Below are 18,592 nucleotides of genomic sequence, written 5' to 3'. Positions count from 1 at the left end.
ATTCTCAAACGATTTTCTTCACTTTATTGTCGATTTTTTGTAAGAAATTTTGAAAGAATGCTAATTCTGAAAATAGCAATTTTCACGAATAGTCTTTAAGTTTCCAAAATAATCGGAGAAATTACGAGATATTGTTCATTCATTTCAGCGCATACAAAGTATACAGTTTAGTTGGTTACTTACAAATAGAAAGGCAAGTATAAATTATTTATCATTTGCCTGTAACGTTACGCTGCTGTTTTATTTTCATATAGAGTTTATCTCTAGATAAAAGTTATGTAGTTGTTATAAGTTTCCCCTTTATCATTTCGCTTACAGGGGTATTAACTCTGCTCTGCAAATCATTTCTAAATGCAATAAAAATCCATTAGATTATACAAATTTTTATGCGATAAAATGTGTTCATATAAACTGGGCTTTCTTGACTTGTATAATTTGTCACTTAGAAGTCGAATACAAAAATATGCAAAATCTATGGTTAAAAAGTAACTTGTTTGTAACTAAGAAAAAGGTTGCAGGTTTGTTTTGTGTAAGAACATGGTTAAATAAGTTCTATTGAAAAAAAGTATTCGAGGATATTTGTCAGATAATTAATCACAGTCACTCAAAAGACGTACTGACTCCCTATCTTGAACATTACAAGGAGTTTTGGGCATTGCATAATATAATTTATTCCAAAAGTTTTTCTCACCCCATCGTAGATAAGTAGTGGTTTGAAGATATAACAATATCTCGGGGTCGATATCATCATCGGGAGGTAAATCTCCCAAGATGATTACGATTAATCGATTCAATCTTTCTTCTAAAACTTGATGATGAGCGCTTCTAAATTCTAATCGACACCATTCGCTGGATAAAAAGTTCCTGAGAAAATTGTAAGAAATCTTTTATTATGTACAGTGAATGAAAAAACATTTTATAAATGTACTTACTGAGATAGAATCAACACTGTTCTCTTGCTGGCTTTCACTGCGTTCATGATATTGTCTTGGATGAAAGACCCGACAATAAAATGGCGATAGTGTATGCAAAGATGAAACGATTTCTCTCCGTTTTCTAGATTTGGAACCAATATATGCTTCACGAACGATTCGTCCAATCGACTGAACGATATGAATGCATCAAATAGCTTATTTTCGTTGAAATCGTCTTCTTTGAAGCAGGAAAACCCTCGAGAATACATCCAGACTCGAATGTGCATTCTGTATTTATTATAGATGATCTTTCCACCGGCAAGAAATAGAAGAATCACTAATAACATTAAAAAGGACCTTTAAAAATCAGTTTTTAATTATAAAATTTCGAATTAAAAACGTTATTCATAATATATTTACCAGCAACTGCAGCTCCGATAACAGAATATAGAAGAATAAAAGAAGGACATAACTGTGGTTCGGTTAGAGATATAATTTTGTGCCTTTTAAATTTCACATTATTTTCGCTGCATCTCGTCTCGTCAACATCAATTATCTAGAAAATAAATTGGGAATGATTAATTGACTAAATGGCAAAACTTATTGGATCACAATCAATCACGGTCATTACTTTGTTTTGTTCAGAGAGTATCCATTTAACAAAAGGCAACGTTTTGCAGTCGCATATCCAAAGATTTTCGGAGAGAGAAATGGATTCTAAATACTGAATTTGAATCAAATTGACAGGAAAACGAGTGAGTTTGTTGTTAGACAACATTAGAGATTGTAATTTTAAATCAGAAAGATTCTGCAATGAAGTCAAGTTGTTGAAATGAAGCAAAAGATGTTGTAGATGACTTAAATTTCCCAGAATTTGCGATGGAATAACTTGTATTTCATTGTGACTGATATCTAAGTAATTCGTCCTTTCTGGAAATCGATCTGGAAATTTTTCCAAATTTTTATTGGCACAATTGACGTCGACGTACCAATCTGTCAAATTTGCGTGGCACTGACATTTACAATTGTCAGGACAATCAGTTTTCCATACTACAACATCAGACAGAGTAAGATTTGATATTTGTTTGTGCTTCAGCCATTTTGGTTCTCTACAGTAAACCTTGTCGAATTTAAAACGATGATCCAAGACTGCTTCTATCAGCCATCTTATTCGACAATCACAAGCTATAGGATTCTCTAAAGAAGAAGAAAAATCAATTTAGCAACAACTAGTATATAAAAAAATCATTTTTAATAATTAATATTTCTAAAGAACTTGCTTCTTAGTTCCAAGATCTTTAGAGTTGCTCGAGGAGAAAAAGTTTCTTCTGTGAGGGTCTTCAGGCAATTATTTTTCAATGATACATATCGAAGATTTTGTAGATTCTGAAATGCCTTTTCTACAGATATTAATTTGTTGTAACTCAAACTAATTGTATTAATGTTTAGGGTTCTCTGAAAGTGCTTTGGGTCCAAAACAGTTAGAAGATTGTCATTCAAATGGAGAATTTCCAAATGTGGCAAATTATCGAGAGAGCCGTTAAGAGTAGTGATGCGATTTTGAGATAAGAGGAGTCTCTTTAAATTGTACAATCCACGAAAGCAATCTTTTTCTAGATATTCGATTTTATTATCGTCTAGAAGTATAGTTTCAAGTTTATTATTGTTGAAAAATGTATCGCTTTTTATTGTGGTTATTTCGTTTTTATCTAAAAATAACGCTTTTAAATGTATGTTATAATTAAAGCAATTTTCGATATCGTTTATTAAGTTGTTACTTAAGAGCAAATTTAGAATTCCTTCGGAATGTTTGAACAAATTTTTGATATCTTTAATTTTATTTGAAGAAATATCAATTACTTGTAAGGTCATGATATTAGCAAAAAGGTCATCGTCTAAATATTCTAATCGGTTGTGATTTAATATCACTTGACGCAGTTTTATCAAATGTTGAAAAGCACGAGACTCTATTCTAATCAACTGGGTATTTAGCAAGTACAATGTGTTCAATTGTGGAAAATTGTTACCAAAACTGTTTTCGTCTATAACCTCAATAGGGTTATTACTCAGTAAAAGTGATTGCAATGAATATAATGGACGATCAGTGATATTCCGAATACTCCTAAGTTTATTATTTTGTAGTTGTATAATCTGTAAAAGATATATATGTAAGCATATAAAATATAAAGCAATCGCTCACAATATTTTAAGTTGTTTTACCTGAATGGTGAACTGATGATTGTCCAGTAAACCTTTGACGCTCTCTAATTCATTACTTAAAAGAGTTAAAGTCTGTAATCGTTGCAAATTTCTGAATGTCGTTGGACCGAAATTTCTGATTCTGTTGTTAGCTAAGTTTAATACTTTCAGTTCGATCATATCGACGAACGCATCGGGGTCTACGTAGTGAATTTTATTTTGTTTCAAAGAAAGAATCTGTAAACTGAATTGCCTCAGTTCTGTACCCAGTGCGTTGAGTTCTCCCTTTTCCATCCATAAACATCTTAATGTGAGATTTAAGAGTCTAATCGATGTCGGAAAAGACAGTAAACGCATGTTATCCAATCTAAGCTGAATGAGATGATTGGTTCCTACGAATACGTCATTATCCACAGATCCTATCGTCGATCTTCTTATGTATATGTTCATGATGTTCAACCCTGCAAAAGCATTAGCTGGAAGCTTATCGATGGAAGAATGAGAAATGTATACGTGACTAATCGATCGATTCGAAAATTTTTGTCTGACGACGTTCATAAGTTCTGTAAAGTTTCGAAGGTTGATGCAATTAACTGTAATATAATCGCCATTCATACTGCAATTGCAGTGTTTTAGTTCTCTGCAACTGATTTCGTGAAAATTGTCATGAGTGCCACGAATTAAAATTTCACTTGTGTTCTTTGATATTTCAATTGAACTAATAATATTCAAATTTGTCGCAATTTGAATGCAAATCAACGTCACATTCCTGGTTATTGTTTTCATTTTTCTGAAATAAAAATTTCAATAAAGTTTATTAAAATTATTAGAATTAGCCTTTTAAAGACACGAATTTATCATTGATAAATATGATAAAAACTTCTCCAAGAACATTTGTCTATTACTTCAAATATAACTTTTAATGATTAAAAGTGAATATTGCTTATGCTACTTTCTCTTTGAATTGATAAAATATAATATATAGGCGACAGGATGCCTACATAAAATATAGAAATTAATATTTCCGAAGCCATGCAACAGAACGTAAATAATCATACTGTGTTGCATGTCTCAAGGGGGTGGGGTCTCTTAAATCATGACAAAATTTAATATTTCCATTTCACTGATAGCAGAGGTCAGAAAGACTTTAAAATTTCAAATGGGTCCATAATTTTTAAGTTAAATGCAATGATATATCATTGCATTTAACTTAAAAACCAAGTAATTTCTACTTAAAGCATTTCTTTCAAAATTAAGCTATCAATTATTGTAACTCTGTCGTTTTATTCCAAAATTAAAAAGAAAAAAAAACAAGTAATATTAATTGTTTGCTTATTATTGTTATTAAAAACAAGTTAGAATGAAAGAGTAATAGCTGTAATTGTATATGCTCAACCCTTAGTAATTTCTTTCGTCAATTTCTGCACGACAATACACTTTGATGAAGTAGAACTAATGTGGTTTTGTAGGACAATCTACCTTGCTTATTAGATCTCCTCACTTCATTAGAATTTTTATGAATTTACGTAAAAGATAAAAAGATTAAGTCCGACTATAATTATAACTGAAAAAGACACGAAGCATCTACTGTCAAAATACATACCACCATAGAACATATAAAGCAAAGAACACGTGGTATTAGTATAGTACTTAATACCCTATACAAATGCTTAGATAAATGAATTATATTTTAGGTAATGAATAGCAGTAGCCATTTGTTTGTCACATAGACTGTCAGACAGATAAATTGAGAATAAAATACTTTTAAAACAGTAACCATCTTCGACTTCGTATGATTAGTTACAACAGCAAAGTCACTACTAGTGGATACTGCTTTTAATCATTGAAAACAATATTAATTCACAAACATTAAACTAATATAGTACATTATGGACATTTACCTTGTTCTATCAATCCGATCCAATAATTTCATTCAAAATTACACATCAGAACAAAAGCTTTGGGAGCCCACATGGATAAAGCCACTTACTTTGGTCAGAATCACTCGGTTTTGCGCTTGATTTACTGCCTGAAGGCTTGGAGTTTGCCGGGTATTTACGAGATCTAACAGCGAAGGATCCTCCTGGAAGGCAACCACTTCGCACTTAGCTCTTATATTGCATTGCCATATCCTATGTAACAACAATAGATTATCAAAATTTTAATCTTAATAATGTAATACTTTAAGCAGAAATGAAAATAATATATTAATTGGGCTACAATTTGAAAAAAACATTGTAGACCTATAAATTTTTACTATCGTTCGTCTGTCTGTCCCTTTTTAATCTCGAGAATGGAGTTAGACAGATGAAAGAGTAGATCAAAAATGGAAAGTTTATGGGCAGGAGGCCCGATTAACTATATACAAACATCTGGTGCTAACTGCAAATCACGTTATTTCAATTCGAAAATTTTTCCCTGAAAGGAGTTAAATAGGTTTAATATTTGAAACTATTAAATAATGGACGTTTTTATATCAATAGTCTACCAAGAAAAGCAAATCCAGACGCATCTAGGCAGTTTGTTTAATTAAATAGCCTTGTGTTTAGTCCGAAAATATTTTGAAGCTATAGGATTATATCGATTATGAACTACATCTTCTGTAAATTCTTATGCCGATTTTTTTTCTTTAATTTAAGCTTAAACATTTTAAAAACTTATTTAAATTATAAATATTTAAACTATTTTACATTGAAGCATCCAATCCTACAAAAATCAAACTGTGCGAGAGATGTTGGAATCCTTAAAGTAATGACGAAAATTTCAATACTCTATCTCAAGTGCTTTTCAAAATATTAAAACGATTTAATTTTATATCTAAAATAAAATATCCAAATTATAAAATTAAATTGTTACCTTTATGAAAGGATGAAGATACATTTAGCCTTTGGGCATGTAAATTTATTAAGGAAATCGAGAATAAAAATGTTTACCACCGTTGTTCTTTCCAAGAATAAGAATGGAGTCGACGTGCAGAATCTTAAATGTATGTCAATCGTCAATCCGCCGCCGTAGATAAGAACAGAATAAACAGAAACACCGCGTCGTATGACGTGGTGTTTCTGTTTATTCTTGGATCACACGTGGCGTGACGTAATTTTTTTATAATCTCAAATTTTTTGCTAAATGTCGGAAATTATAAATAGCTTATCAGTTCGAACGCATCTTATAATTTTCTAATTTATATTCTACTTCGTAATAAGCACGAAACTACTACTACTTTCCTTACCAAGTATACATTAGAAAATTGTTGAAGAATTTACAAACGAATCACTTTAGTTTAATTATAAATCGTTCGTTAAGTTTTTTACTAAACCATTTCATATTCTTACATTTTTCGACGTAATCTTAACGCAAATAAAATATTGATAAAACATGTTATAGAAAAAGGAAGTATTTTAAAAATAGAATATCATCATATCCAGGATGTGCTGATAAACATCTTAATGTTGTAGTAGTTAATTCTGTTCTACTTAAGATAAATTAATTATAATACAAATTAGTGAATTTGTCTCTTACCAATGTCCTTAATGGCCCTCGCCCTACCCCACTGTGGGTTTGGCAAAACTTGATGGTGTAATTAAAAAGGGCCTTTTTTTAAAACTCGTTCCGCCCTGTGGGCACTAAAAGGACCTCGTTTTAGCAAGACCATTATGGGTTTGGCTAGGCTCACAATGGGGTGGCCGGGTGGTGAGGGAGGGGGCCCGACATATCCGAACGAATCAACCCCGAAAAATTAAAAAGGGCTTGTTAGTGCTCGTAGGGCAAAAGAAAGATAATCAAACAAATTCGAGGGGTGCAAGTGATATCACTGTCAGTGACTTAATCATCTGACAATAGATTATATGTTAACTGTCATCACGCATGACACTATTCCGGTGAGATGAGAACTATTCCGGTGTGTTTCATATAATTAAACTTTTTTTGTTCTCGATTTATTTTTTATCCTCTTTATTTAAAGTAAGGTCCATACTATTTTAAAAATACATTCTGTCAATTATTTGTAAAAGCTGAAAAACTAAAATGTGAGCGTTGTCTAGTAAAGCGGCTTTATTACGGCTGGATAAGCGAGCCAATGACAGCCCATTTCCTTTCATAACGTACTACGCCGTTGGCTGGCTTACCCTGCTGTATTAAACTCACTCTTCCAGGCAACATGCCCAATAAGTTAAACATTTAATGTAGATTTGCTGAGCATCACACGCTTAGTCAGAGACTCGGGCCGCATGCATGAAACTTAACAAACTGAACAAGTTACTCAGCATCTCTGGTACCATAGAAGTTATCTTTTTATTCTCATATACTTCTTGTCGCTTTATTGTTTGAGGCTACAAAGGTCACGTGTCTTAAGGAAAACGCTTCTCCATTCTTACATACTTTCATCATTGTTAATAGAATAAAAGAAAATATTTGAGGATATTTTCATTTACGTAAATTACCGTAATTCAGAAGTATCAAAATGCTTAATTACGTCACAAGAATTTAGATATTTTCGAGAATAATTACAATTTTTCAATTCATCTGTAAAATGTTTCGGCAGTTAGAGATGTTTCTAATTATAAATTGTTTGTTTAAAAAAAGCATTAAAGCATTTGATTTAATGCATTGGGAATAATTCAAGGTTTAAGTGGAAATTGTTCGACAGACAAATTAACTTTTTCGTTTTTATGTACTGTCATTTATATTCAAGGATAGTTCACGAAATCAATTAATTCCAGGTTCAATAAGACGATTTAGATTTAAACGAAGTGACTTATAAAACATTTTTGAAAAAACATAGAGCGTGCAATCAGAAAATCAGCAATGCGTTAATTACAGTCTATAACACTCGGAAGCAACATATGCATTTATATAATGTTGAAATATATCCTTTTACAAAACATTTTGAATAAAATATACAAAAGTAATTTTCGGGATTCTTCATTTTTCGATTGTGTTAACGTCTCGAAACAATTGAAACTCTTAGAAGAGGACAGGGTCTATACAACTTTGTGTTTGTCCAGTTCATTTCGATGCAGGATGATGGAACGAAAACAAAAACGACCGACTCGAAGACACACCAACGAAAACTTTCCTTCGATTGTTTCCTCAAAGTAATCACTTATCTGCAATTAACTTTCGATCCTTTCAGCCGTTACGATAAACATTTACCATTCCTCTGCTACACTAACTCGAGCACCATTCGATATTACATATTCTACAATTTAAGCAATATGCAATAAGAAATGGAATAAATAGTTTACAGTATTCAATAGAATGCACTTATTTTAATCACTTCCAGATTCGCCTCTGATGATGACAGTATGATAATGGAGCAAGATAAGTATGATGTACAGTACAGGGGCAAAACGCTACTAATTTGAGGTGGAGAGCGTATATTTTAAATTAAATAAATTAAAAATGATTAAAAACTACAGCTCGGCATTGTGACGATGTCTCAATAAATTGTTTCTGAATACTCTCATTTATTGAGTTATTTGTGATAAATAGAAATGAAATCTACCCCACTAAGTAAATGATAATGCATTTTTATTATTTCAATTTAACTTCTATTTATTAAAAACAATTCTATAAAATATTTTTAGTTTAAGTCTATAAAATCAAGTGTTTTTTTATTATAAAAAACGTAGAAGTTACAAATAAAAGAAAGTAAAATTTTAATAATTTATTACGTTTATTAAAATCTAAACACGAGTATTAAACATATTTTCAAACAAGTGCAGTCAATTACTTTTGTCGTTGACATTTTGCTTCATAAAAGATGTTACTACTGAAGTTTCCTGTTCTTATGATGTTTAATAATATGTCGTTTTACATTACATTTAACGGAGAATTTTTGAAAACAGAAATTACAAGATTATGGTTTTTCTCCTGAATTCGCAAATGTTTGATCAAATTTCCTTTATCTGAAAATCTTCGTTTACAATGGTCACAAGTGGAAGGCTTCTCCCCTGTATGAGTTCGCTGATGTCATATCAGTTGTTGTTTTCGTGTAAAACGTTGTTTGCAATGATCACAGTTAAATGGTTTCTCTTCGGTATGAATCTTGACGTAATTAAATAGATTGGTAGAATTGTTGAACTGACGATTACAGTATTTGCAAGACAACAGTCGTTCTCCAGTGTGAATCCTCTGATGAAATTTAAATCCAATCTTCGAAATGAATTCTTTCATTAACAACTTACAGATTAAGGAAGGACAGTAAGACAGTTGGAATTTATAGGTCTACAATTATTTCAAATGCAGCCCAATTAAGCTATGCGACAATAAAACTCAGTAGATTTTATTGTTTTATATAGGCTATTGTTTCTTGTTTGTGTTACTTTCGTTTAGTTCCATACTTAATTTATTTTCAGTTTTAGAGAGGAAAAAAAAAAAGGCGACAGTAAATAGAAATCTATTAGTTTTCAGTATTCTAGTGACGGTTTAATTTGAAATTTTTGTAAGAAATTACAGTGAAGGATAAAAGCAACAAGCATAATTATTGTATAAAATTGAATTAACTTATTGCTTTCAAAATTTTTAATTTATATGTCTAATTTATAGTTCTATTTACAGGTTTTTAATATATTTTATTTATTTTACAGTTCGATAGTTTCTTATCTGAAATCGATTCTATGAGTTGAGACATAGAAGCATTAGTTAACGCTAACGACGTCACAACGAATGGTGACATTCATACAATTCGATAATATATTCCTCAAATATGGATCACATAATACCGAAAAGTATTGTAATCGTGTTCAGGAACTAATAAGCAAAATTACAAGCAGAACACAAGATATTCTTTATTCAAATTAACTCTGTTCTCGAGAAACGTATACTTGTATCGGCGTGAGGTAGATAATAAGGACTTATCACACCAGTGATAATAAGCACAAACACCCAGGCATCAATAGAGTATATTTAATAAAAACAAAAAGGGTGTACATTAAAATCGATTACATAAGTAATTGACATGAAATAACCAAAATGCATTTCGGACTATCGGACTAACACTGACATATGGTTTATTAAGAGGTGATGGAATGAAGGCCATTAAGAAGTTAGTCACCACTTGTTCTCCAAATGTTGCCTGTACCACACCTCCCTCATAAACGCTCTGCACTTTCTAGTAATGCCACCTTCAAACCATCTTACTACTTTTATGGTATGTAGATATAATTTCTTTTGTATAACATCATTACCTTATTATTCCGCTAATTTTAATACTGTTTATGTTAGTACCGCTATATCCCTTACGTCAAGCTACCGTGTAACATTATGAAGCCTCCTTAAGCCTGTCTTCTCTGCGCTCATTTAATGTTCAATATTGGTACCTTTATAACGGTTTCTTTATCTTATATAATTTTAAGTATTATAACTTTTATATATGTATACCAAGTGAAGAGGGACTATTCCGATTGTCCGCAATGTATTTTGGTTATTTCTTGTTAATTACTCATGTAATCATTAACTTCTGGGAAAATGTTTACTGTAATAACAAAATGTGTTATGTTGTCTGAGAAGACTTCTGTTAGCTATTTCTTGCAAATACTTCGATATTTTCTATTATTTTTCACATCAGAGTTCTTTCACAAGAACTCTAACATAGGATAGCAGATACACGTTACCATATCTATGTATTTTATCAACGTTAATATATTCAGAGATGTACTGTACTACCAAGAATTACTTGTTAAAAGCTGTACTCGACAGCCTTACGCATTGCGTAGTATATTTTATGGTTACAAAAATACCGGTAATCTATTTTAAAATCGGTAATCTGAGAAGAAACCGTGAGTTTATATGGATCTACTTTTTTAACTTTTTAGTTTTTTAAATTAATTTATAGCTATTTATCATTATTTATATATTTATGTACTAGATGCCCTGTCGAGCATGACAGGGGGACTTTGTAGTTAACGGTCCATCTTTTTCTTCCAGTCAGGCAGTCAGATCCCTTTTCTTTGTCATCTCAGTAATATAGACCTTAATATTCTTTCATTTTCTTAATTGAGATAAAGAAAATTCTAAATAAAGGATTGCGAAGCCGAATAGTATAAACTAGCGCCATCTGTGGAGAAAGAAAGACAACAAAACCGCACATCCCCACAGACTCCGATTATTATATTAACAATAGCAATGTGCTAAATAATATACACTCAAACCTGTTTTTGCGCGGTTTATTTTTGTGCGATTTGTTTTGTGTGATTTTTTGTGTGCGGTATATGAATTTCAATCAAATTGGTATACTGCGCAAAAATAATTGCACCAAACACATTGCACGTATAAAAAATCGCACAAAAAAAGACCGCACAAAAACAGGTTTGAGTGTACCATTTTATTGCTGATTCAAATATTTCATACATATAGTATAGGGCATTGACCCCGTTATACATACGCTTAGGGATGCATATGCCTATAATTGTACTCGTACTTGGTAACTAGCTATTGTAAATCGCTTTATTTTTCTATTAAAGTTTTTCGTTTTATTAACCTGTTAACCTGTCATTCTGTGGATAACCCTATCGAATAAGCTGTCTATAGGGAACTCCTTTGGCCCCTGGCTTCTCACAATATGATTAAAAATTGCACCCTAATTATTCAAATAGTGCGTTATGACAATGTAAATTGTACAACTTCGAATACATTGCCACATTAACAATTGAAGGAGAATGGTTCTATTTTCTTTGATAAATGACATACATCTGTTGTGTTTATGTAAGTTATTTGTGCAGTCGTTGCGTAACTGAAAATCTATAAACGTAATAATTGTGATTTATTGAATGTAATTTTATGAAATATTTCTAATCACTACTTTATTAAAATAGATTTTATCATGTAGAGTTCAAGGTTTTAGCTTAGTTTAGAACACATTGATTCATTTTCAATTGTTTAAAGTAATAAAGACTCCTATAAAGTTACACGAAATAAAAAAATCCAACAACGAGTTGCTTAACTTTTCCGGCAACGCCATCTGTTACTATATTATATTAAATAAATTTTTTATATTTTTAATTATCATAAAACGGCAAAAACCTTAATTTTGAGAGCATGGATAAGTTTTATAAAAAATTGTAAATGCTAATAACGAGTAAGATCGTTATTAAGTCAGACCGTACACGAGATATGACACGACCCCTCTATTTCCTCACTTCCTCGATCTTTAATCACCAAAATTTAACAGAATCGAGCCTCCTAGTACATAAAACCCTCTGCAAAATTTCATAAAATTCCGACAAAAAGCACAGGATTTATTACGCTTCAAACAGGGTGTGCCCCTACACATGGGCGCATAAGCAAACAAACACACGCACGCAAGCACGCGGGCAGTATACATCCACAATTTTTTTCTTTTTTTCACCTTTTTCGTGTTTAGGAGGTTCCAAACCGTGGAAATTAGCAAAAAACCCAAAAAATAAAATTTCGCATGATTTCAATTGTTTCCCTTGTTAAGTATTGGCTATATAACACCGGAAAAGTAAAAGCTGAGTTTCTGTAAAAAGCATGGGTACAAGTTGCCAAAATTACACTCATAAAATATGGGATAAATGTGGACCAATAATAGATGAAGTAATTGCAATACCCAATTCACAATTAAAAATTAGACAGTCAAACACAGGCGTTTTTCTTCGTATTATTTGATAGATAAAAGTTGAAATATTTCACACGATTTTCAGTTTATAATATAAATTTATTAAAACCATTCTTTTTTAAGTTAAAAATTAATCTATAAATACAATTTACAGTAATTTTTCAGTGAATTGTTCAGGAAGGAAAATTGCAGAGGTCGATTTTTTTTCACGATTTTGTATTTGTCGAAGGCATTTCTGCATAAATAAAAACTCATTAAAACATAAAGAATGCAAGCATTATTACAATTTCATACATAATTTATCAAATACGACTTCTTAAATTATTTATAAAATTTATTTTTCTGCTCTAAATTCAAACAATAAATGTCACACTTTCATCAAACGATAAATGCATCTATAAGGTATTTTATTTTCTAATTTCGCTAAATTCTGGAGGCAGTATTGCGGTAGCTTTATAATAAAACTTGGATAATTTTAAAAAATAAATAAATTATATTTACTAAATTGAAACTTTGAGTTAAACATTAAAAACTGTCGGTACGATACAATTGTAAAACTTCGTAATTGTCACTCAGTTTAAATCTCGATGACACGCAATATCGATTAAAATCGATTGCGTGACATGATGGACGTGAGAAAATTATAAATAATTTTTTTTTCACTCGACTTTATAGTAAATTTTGTCACTTATTACTTACTGTTTCGGTAGGATTTACTTTGGGATCGTCAAGATTTAAAGTAGATTTCGCATGGACACGGCACTTCATAAATTTCTCAAATTGCTGTAAATACGGATATAATCAACGAAAGAAGTTAATCGTATTAATTACTATGTTTAAAATTTCGAATTTATTACCTGTGGAGACGAATGCCGGAGCGAGCAGACGTAATCGTCGATTTCTCCCAGTGTTTGGAAAAATTTCTGTTGCTGAGCGCAGTTCTTATAGATTTCGCCAACCTAAATATTCATATATATTGTACACTAATATATAAAGTAATAATAAATGATATTGTTAAAGAAAAATTAATACAGTATTAATAAAACTTACGAGTTGAATTCTGTTTTCAATTTGGCAAAAACGAAAATCGGCTCTACTCTCGGGACTCAGTTCTAAGAATGAAAAAATTCTTCTATCATATACTCTTCTCATACATATATATCGGTAATCAGAAAGAGAACATACGTACAGGAAAAGTAAATCATGAAAACACATGGAAAAAGTTAATGAAGTGACACTCAAACATACCGCAATATTCATCTAGTACCTGATTTTCGTCGGTTAATGAATCCCACTGTCTCATAGCCGCATTGTGCCAACATAAAGTAAAAGCAAAGACAAATACGAACGAGCGCAGAATATTCTCCATATTCAACGATGCTCTTTGTTAATACTGAGCCTTGTCGGCTTATTTATATGTTTTGATAAATACCTACACGTGTGACTAATGATTTGATATAACACTAGGAAAGTGTAACTTTCCGACTACTTAATATAGAAGAAATTAATAAATATTCGGGTGTGCAAAACTAATCTATTTTTAAATTCTGATAGACGAAGATATTTTACGTATCGTGAACTGTAATTATCAACAAATTATTCAAACTTAATTTTTTACACCGTGAAGTTAATTATTTATCTTATTAATCGTTAAACGTTGAAGTATTTATAATTAGCACGACCAAAAAGAAAAGGATAGGTCAATGAATTTTGGATCTTAATCATTTAAGAGTAAAAAATCAGAAAAATTTACTTATTGAGATAAATTAATGTCAATCAGGCTTGGAGTTTATCGACAAAAACTCTGGTTTAATCGAATAACACCGGTATTTTTCCTGGAGATATATGTCATATGTGTTGGCAATTTGATTAAACGATTATTTTTAGGTCGGTAAACTCCTAACGAAAATTAATAAACATTAATTTACGTTGACAAGTAAATTTTTCTGACTTTACACTATTAAAACGATCAAGATCCAAAATCATTGACCTATCTTTTTCTTTCTGGTCGTGCTAATTATATATTAATACTTCAACGTTTAACGATTAATAAGATAAATAATTACTTTTCCGGATTTACAGAGGGAAGGTATGGCGATCGGTAAACAGTATCACTTCTTAAGATTTTGTAACATCGAGAAATGCAATAAAATTCGGGTTTTTTTCTGTTTGTCGTAAAGTTATATTTCCCTAGTGTTATATCAAATCACTAGTCACACGTGTATTTATCAAAACATAAATAAGCCGACAAAGCGTAGTCTCTACAGAGTAAGAGCATCCTTGAATATGGAGCATGTTCTGCGCTCGTTCGTATTTATCTTTGCTTTTTTTTTTTTTTTTTTTTTTATGTTTGCACAATGCGGCTATGAGACAGTAGGATTCATTAACCGACGAAATTAAGATTATAGAGCATACATACAATATTGCGGTATTTTCGAGTGTCACTTAATTGACCTTCTTCCTTTGTGTTTTCATAATTTACGTATGTTCTCTTACTGATTATCGATATATATGTATGGGAAGAGTATATGATAGAAGAATTTCTTCATTCTTAGAACTGAGTCCCGAGAGTAAAGCCGATTTTCGTTTTTGCCAAATTGAAAACAGAATTCAACTCGTAAGTTTTATTAATACTGTATTAATTTTTCTTTAACAATATCATTTATTATTACTCTATATATTAGTGTTTAATAAATATGAATATTTAGGTTGGCGAAATCTATAAGAACTGCGCTCAGCAACAGAAATTTTTCCAAACACTGGGAGAAATCGACGATTACGTCTGCTCGCTCCGGCATTCGCCTCCACAGGTAATAAATTCGAAAGTTCAAACATAGTAATTAATACGATTAACTTCCTCCGTTGATTATATCCGTATTTACAGTAATTTGAGAAATTTATGAAGTGTCGTGTCCATGCGAAATCTACTTTAAATCTTGACGATCCCAAAGTAAATCCTACCGAAACAGTAAGTAATAAGTGACAAAATTTACTATAAAGTCGAGTGAAAAAAAATTATTTATAATTTTCTCACGTCCATCATGTCACGCAATCGATTTTAATCGATATTGCGTGTCATCGAGATTTAAACTGAGTGACAATTACGAAGTTTTGCAATTATATCGTACCGACAGTTTTTAATGTTTAACTCAAAGTTTCAATTTAGTAAATATAATTTATTTATTTTTTAAAATTATCCAAGTTTTATTATAAAGCTACCGCAATACTGCCTCCAGAATTTAGCGAAATTAGAAAATAAAATACCTTATAGATGCATTTATCGTTTGATGAAAGTGTGACATTTATTGTTTGAATTTAGAGCAGAAAAATAAATTTTATAAATAATTTAAGAAGTCGTATTTGATAAATTATGTATGAAATTGTAATAATGCTTGCATTCTTTATGTTTTAATGACTTTTTATTTATGCAGAAATGCCTTCGACAAATACAAAATCGTGAAAAGAAATCGACCTCTGCAATTTTCCTTCCTGAACAATTCACTGAAAAATTACTGTAAATTGTATTTATAGATTAATTTTTAACTTAAAAAAGAATGGTTTTAATAAATTTATATTATAAACTGAAAATCGTGTGAAATATTTCAATTTTCATCTATTAAATAATACGAAGAAGAATGTTGTATTGAATTATGTAGTTTTTAATTGTGAATTAGGCAGTGGCGAATTTAGCACTTGAGATGCTCCAGGCGCAATTCAATTTTGAGGCCTCCTCTAAATATTTTCACTACCCCTATACCCTACAGTGTGCCTTCTACGCACACATTTTTTACTCTGGTAGGTGAGACATAGGGAAATACCATTGAAAATTAATCAATATAAAATTACATCTGCCCTGCTGTATTTAAAAGGTTACTGATGTTCAGATTATATTAATTATGAAAATTGAAACTTATTGGTACAAGAATTATTAAGTTTCAATAGGTAAGTGTTAAAACAAAAAAATTTAGTAATCCGTGGATATAAAATGTAATTTATCTTTAAATTTACTACTGATTTGTATTTCAAAAACCTAGTAATCTACGAAAATAATTAGAATTATTATTATTTTTTTAATTTTGAGAGCTGAATTTTGAGGTACTCTTAATTTATGAGGCCCCAGGCGCCTATGCAAAAATCCGCCACTGGAATTAGGTATTGCACTTACTTCATCTATTATTAGTCCACATTTATCACAAATTTTATGAGTTTTATAAGGTTAATTTAGGCAACCTGCACCAATTCTTTTTGAAGAAATCACTTGTTTTCTTTACGGCGTGCAAGCTCCTAATCAATATATTACTTTTTATTGTTCAGTCGATGCTGCACAATTAACAAATGTAAATTACGCCGTATATTTGGAAAAAAAAAAAAAAAAAAACATAATCGTGAGGTTCCGTATGCTATCTAAAAGTCGAATCTAGTAGACTATTGCAATGCGCCAACGTTTTACGATGCATTGTTGCATATATCACACAACAATTCCCTTCCGTACATACAGTACATTCGAAATTAACTAGGATTTCCTGTAAATAGAATGTTGCACGAACATTGCAACATTCTATTTATTATGTAAAATAATAAAACGAGAGAAAATCATTCGATAGAGATTCAAAATTAGGCCTAGATAACATTTTTATTCAAGATCTGGCCTAGGTAAACATTACTTGTAGTCCACTTCATTAAATTTAAATATCATGTTTATTTTCATATTAAAATTTGTGAATAAATAAAAAATATTTCTTACTTTATTAAATATTTTTAACAGCCAATAATTTGATAAAAATTATTTTAGTAGCTCATGTTAACAAGTTTACATATTTTTAAACAGTAAATATAGAAAAAGAATCAGTTGAAAACAGCACAAAAACAGTTGTAGACAGATTGTGCCTTAACACAACTCTACAACTTTTATGCCTATCTACAACTCTTCTTTTCCTTCGACAGACTCCGTTCGAATTGATATTATAGCCTATACAACAAGATCGGCTCCTATTGCAGGTGGTGGTTTTACGCATTTGAGACCTCTTCCGCATATACCATCAATATTATATGGTCTACCCCATGTATCGCCGAGTCCCTGTAACATATAAAGGTGCGTTTACCTGCAAATAATTAAATATCCATTTTATCTTCTATTATTTTTCTTACTTTTGGGCATATATTACAGCATGCACAACCGTATTTGGTAACTCCAACTCCAGGGCAATCTTCCTCTGCTTTATCCACTTTACGCTATAGCATGAAACACATTTCAGAGACATCCCCGCACTTTAAAAAGGAAACGTTTCTCAATTGAAAATCACCGAAAAAAATGTAAAAAGTTTATGAAAATGAGGAAATGTTTCTTACCGGAATAAACAAAACGTCGTTATCAAGATGGCGACCAATCTAGATCCATTTTACAATTGACAAGTCTTGATCTAATGATTAGTATGATCTATGAGGGTGGAGAGAGCTTATTTCCCCGTATTTTTCGGGTAGTTTACCTGTCTGCATGTGTATTTCGTCACATATATACCGTAAGTTTTGGTATTCAGAATGATAGACAGGTTTATCAAGATATACTTTTATCAGGTAATTGTCTGTGCGTGTTGACAATTTGTATTAAATACATCAAGGTTGTTTACATCATTAAATATTTTCTTACAGGTTAAGGTTCGAATTAGTAGGATTGAATAAAATCTACCGAATCTATACACCACATTTAAGACAAACTGAAATTTAATACTTTTATTATTTAATTAATTAAACATATCGTATAAGTTTATACGATATGTTTAATTAATTAAATAATAAGGAAACGTTTTCATAAGGAAAAATTTAATTTACATTTTTTTATGTTTGTATAGACTATAAAAAAATCCAGCAACGAGTTGCTTAATTTTGAGAGCAACATTTAAAA

The 18,592-nt window shown here is 30.9% G+C and overlaps 2 protein-coding genes across 2 annotated transcripts in view; one reads left to right on the top strand and one right to left on the bottom strand.

Moving 5' to 3' along the window:
* The window catches only part of LOC136969943 (single insulin-like growth factor-binding domain protein-2), a 128,357-nt gene that overhangs the window by 87,129 nt on the left and 22,636 nt on the right, over positions 1 to 18,592 (top strand). The gene's annotated exons all lie outside the window — the stretch shown is intronic.
* On the bottom strand, positions 176 to 5,089 carry LOC136969931 (protein toll-like). Its single transcript, XM_067264237.1, has 7 exons — positions 5,015 to 5,089; positions 3,135 to 3,903; positions 2,195 to 3,065; positions 1,546 to 2,135; positions 1,335 to 1,470; positions 933 to 1,251; positions 176 to 864 (listed from the first exon to the last, which is right to left on the bottom strand). The coding sequence occupies exons 1-7, from the start codon at positions 5,044 to 5,046 to the stop codon at positions 591 to 593; spliced, it is 2,991 nt and encodes a 996-aa protein (XP_067120338.1). The 5' UTR covers positions 5,047 to 5,089; the 3' UTR covers positions 176 to 590.

The sequence above is a fragment of the Centruroides vittatus genome, unplaced genomic scaffold (assembly GCF_030686945.1).
Source record: "Centruroides vittatus isolate TY-2023 unplaced genomic scaffold, ASM3068694v2 contig_1832, whole genome shotgun sequence".
NCBI lineage: Eukaryota > Metazoa > Arthropoda > Arachnida > Scorpiones > Buthidae > Centruroides > Centruroides vittatus.
Note: the sequence above shows the minus strand (reverse complement) of the source record. Positions and strands in the feature narration are given on the sequence as shown.

Bases quoted from the DNA above. Each gene is read 5' to 3' on its own strand.
- LOC136969931 (XM_067264237.1), bottom strand. From the start codon at position 5,046: ATGAAATTATTGGATCGGATTGATAGAACAAG. The intron at 3,904-5,014 runs GTAAATGTCCAT...TTTTTATTTCAG, and splicing joins GATCGGATTGATAGAACAAG to AAAAATGAAAACAATAACCA. The intron at 3,066-3,134 runs GTAAAACAACTT...TATCTTTTACAG, and splicing joins ATCATCAGTTCACCATTCAG to ATTATACAACTACAAAATAA.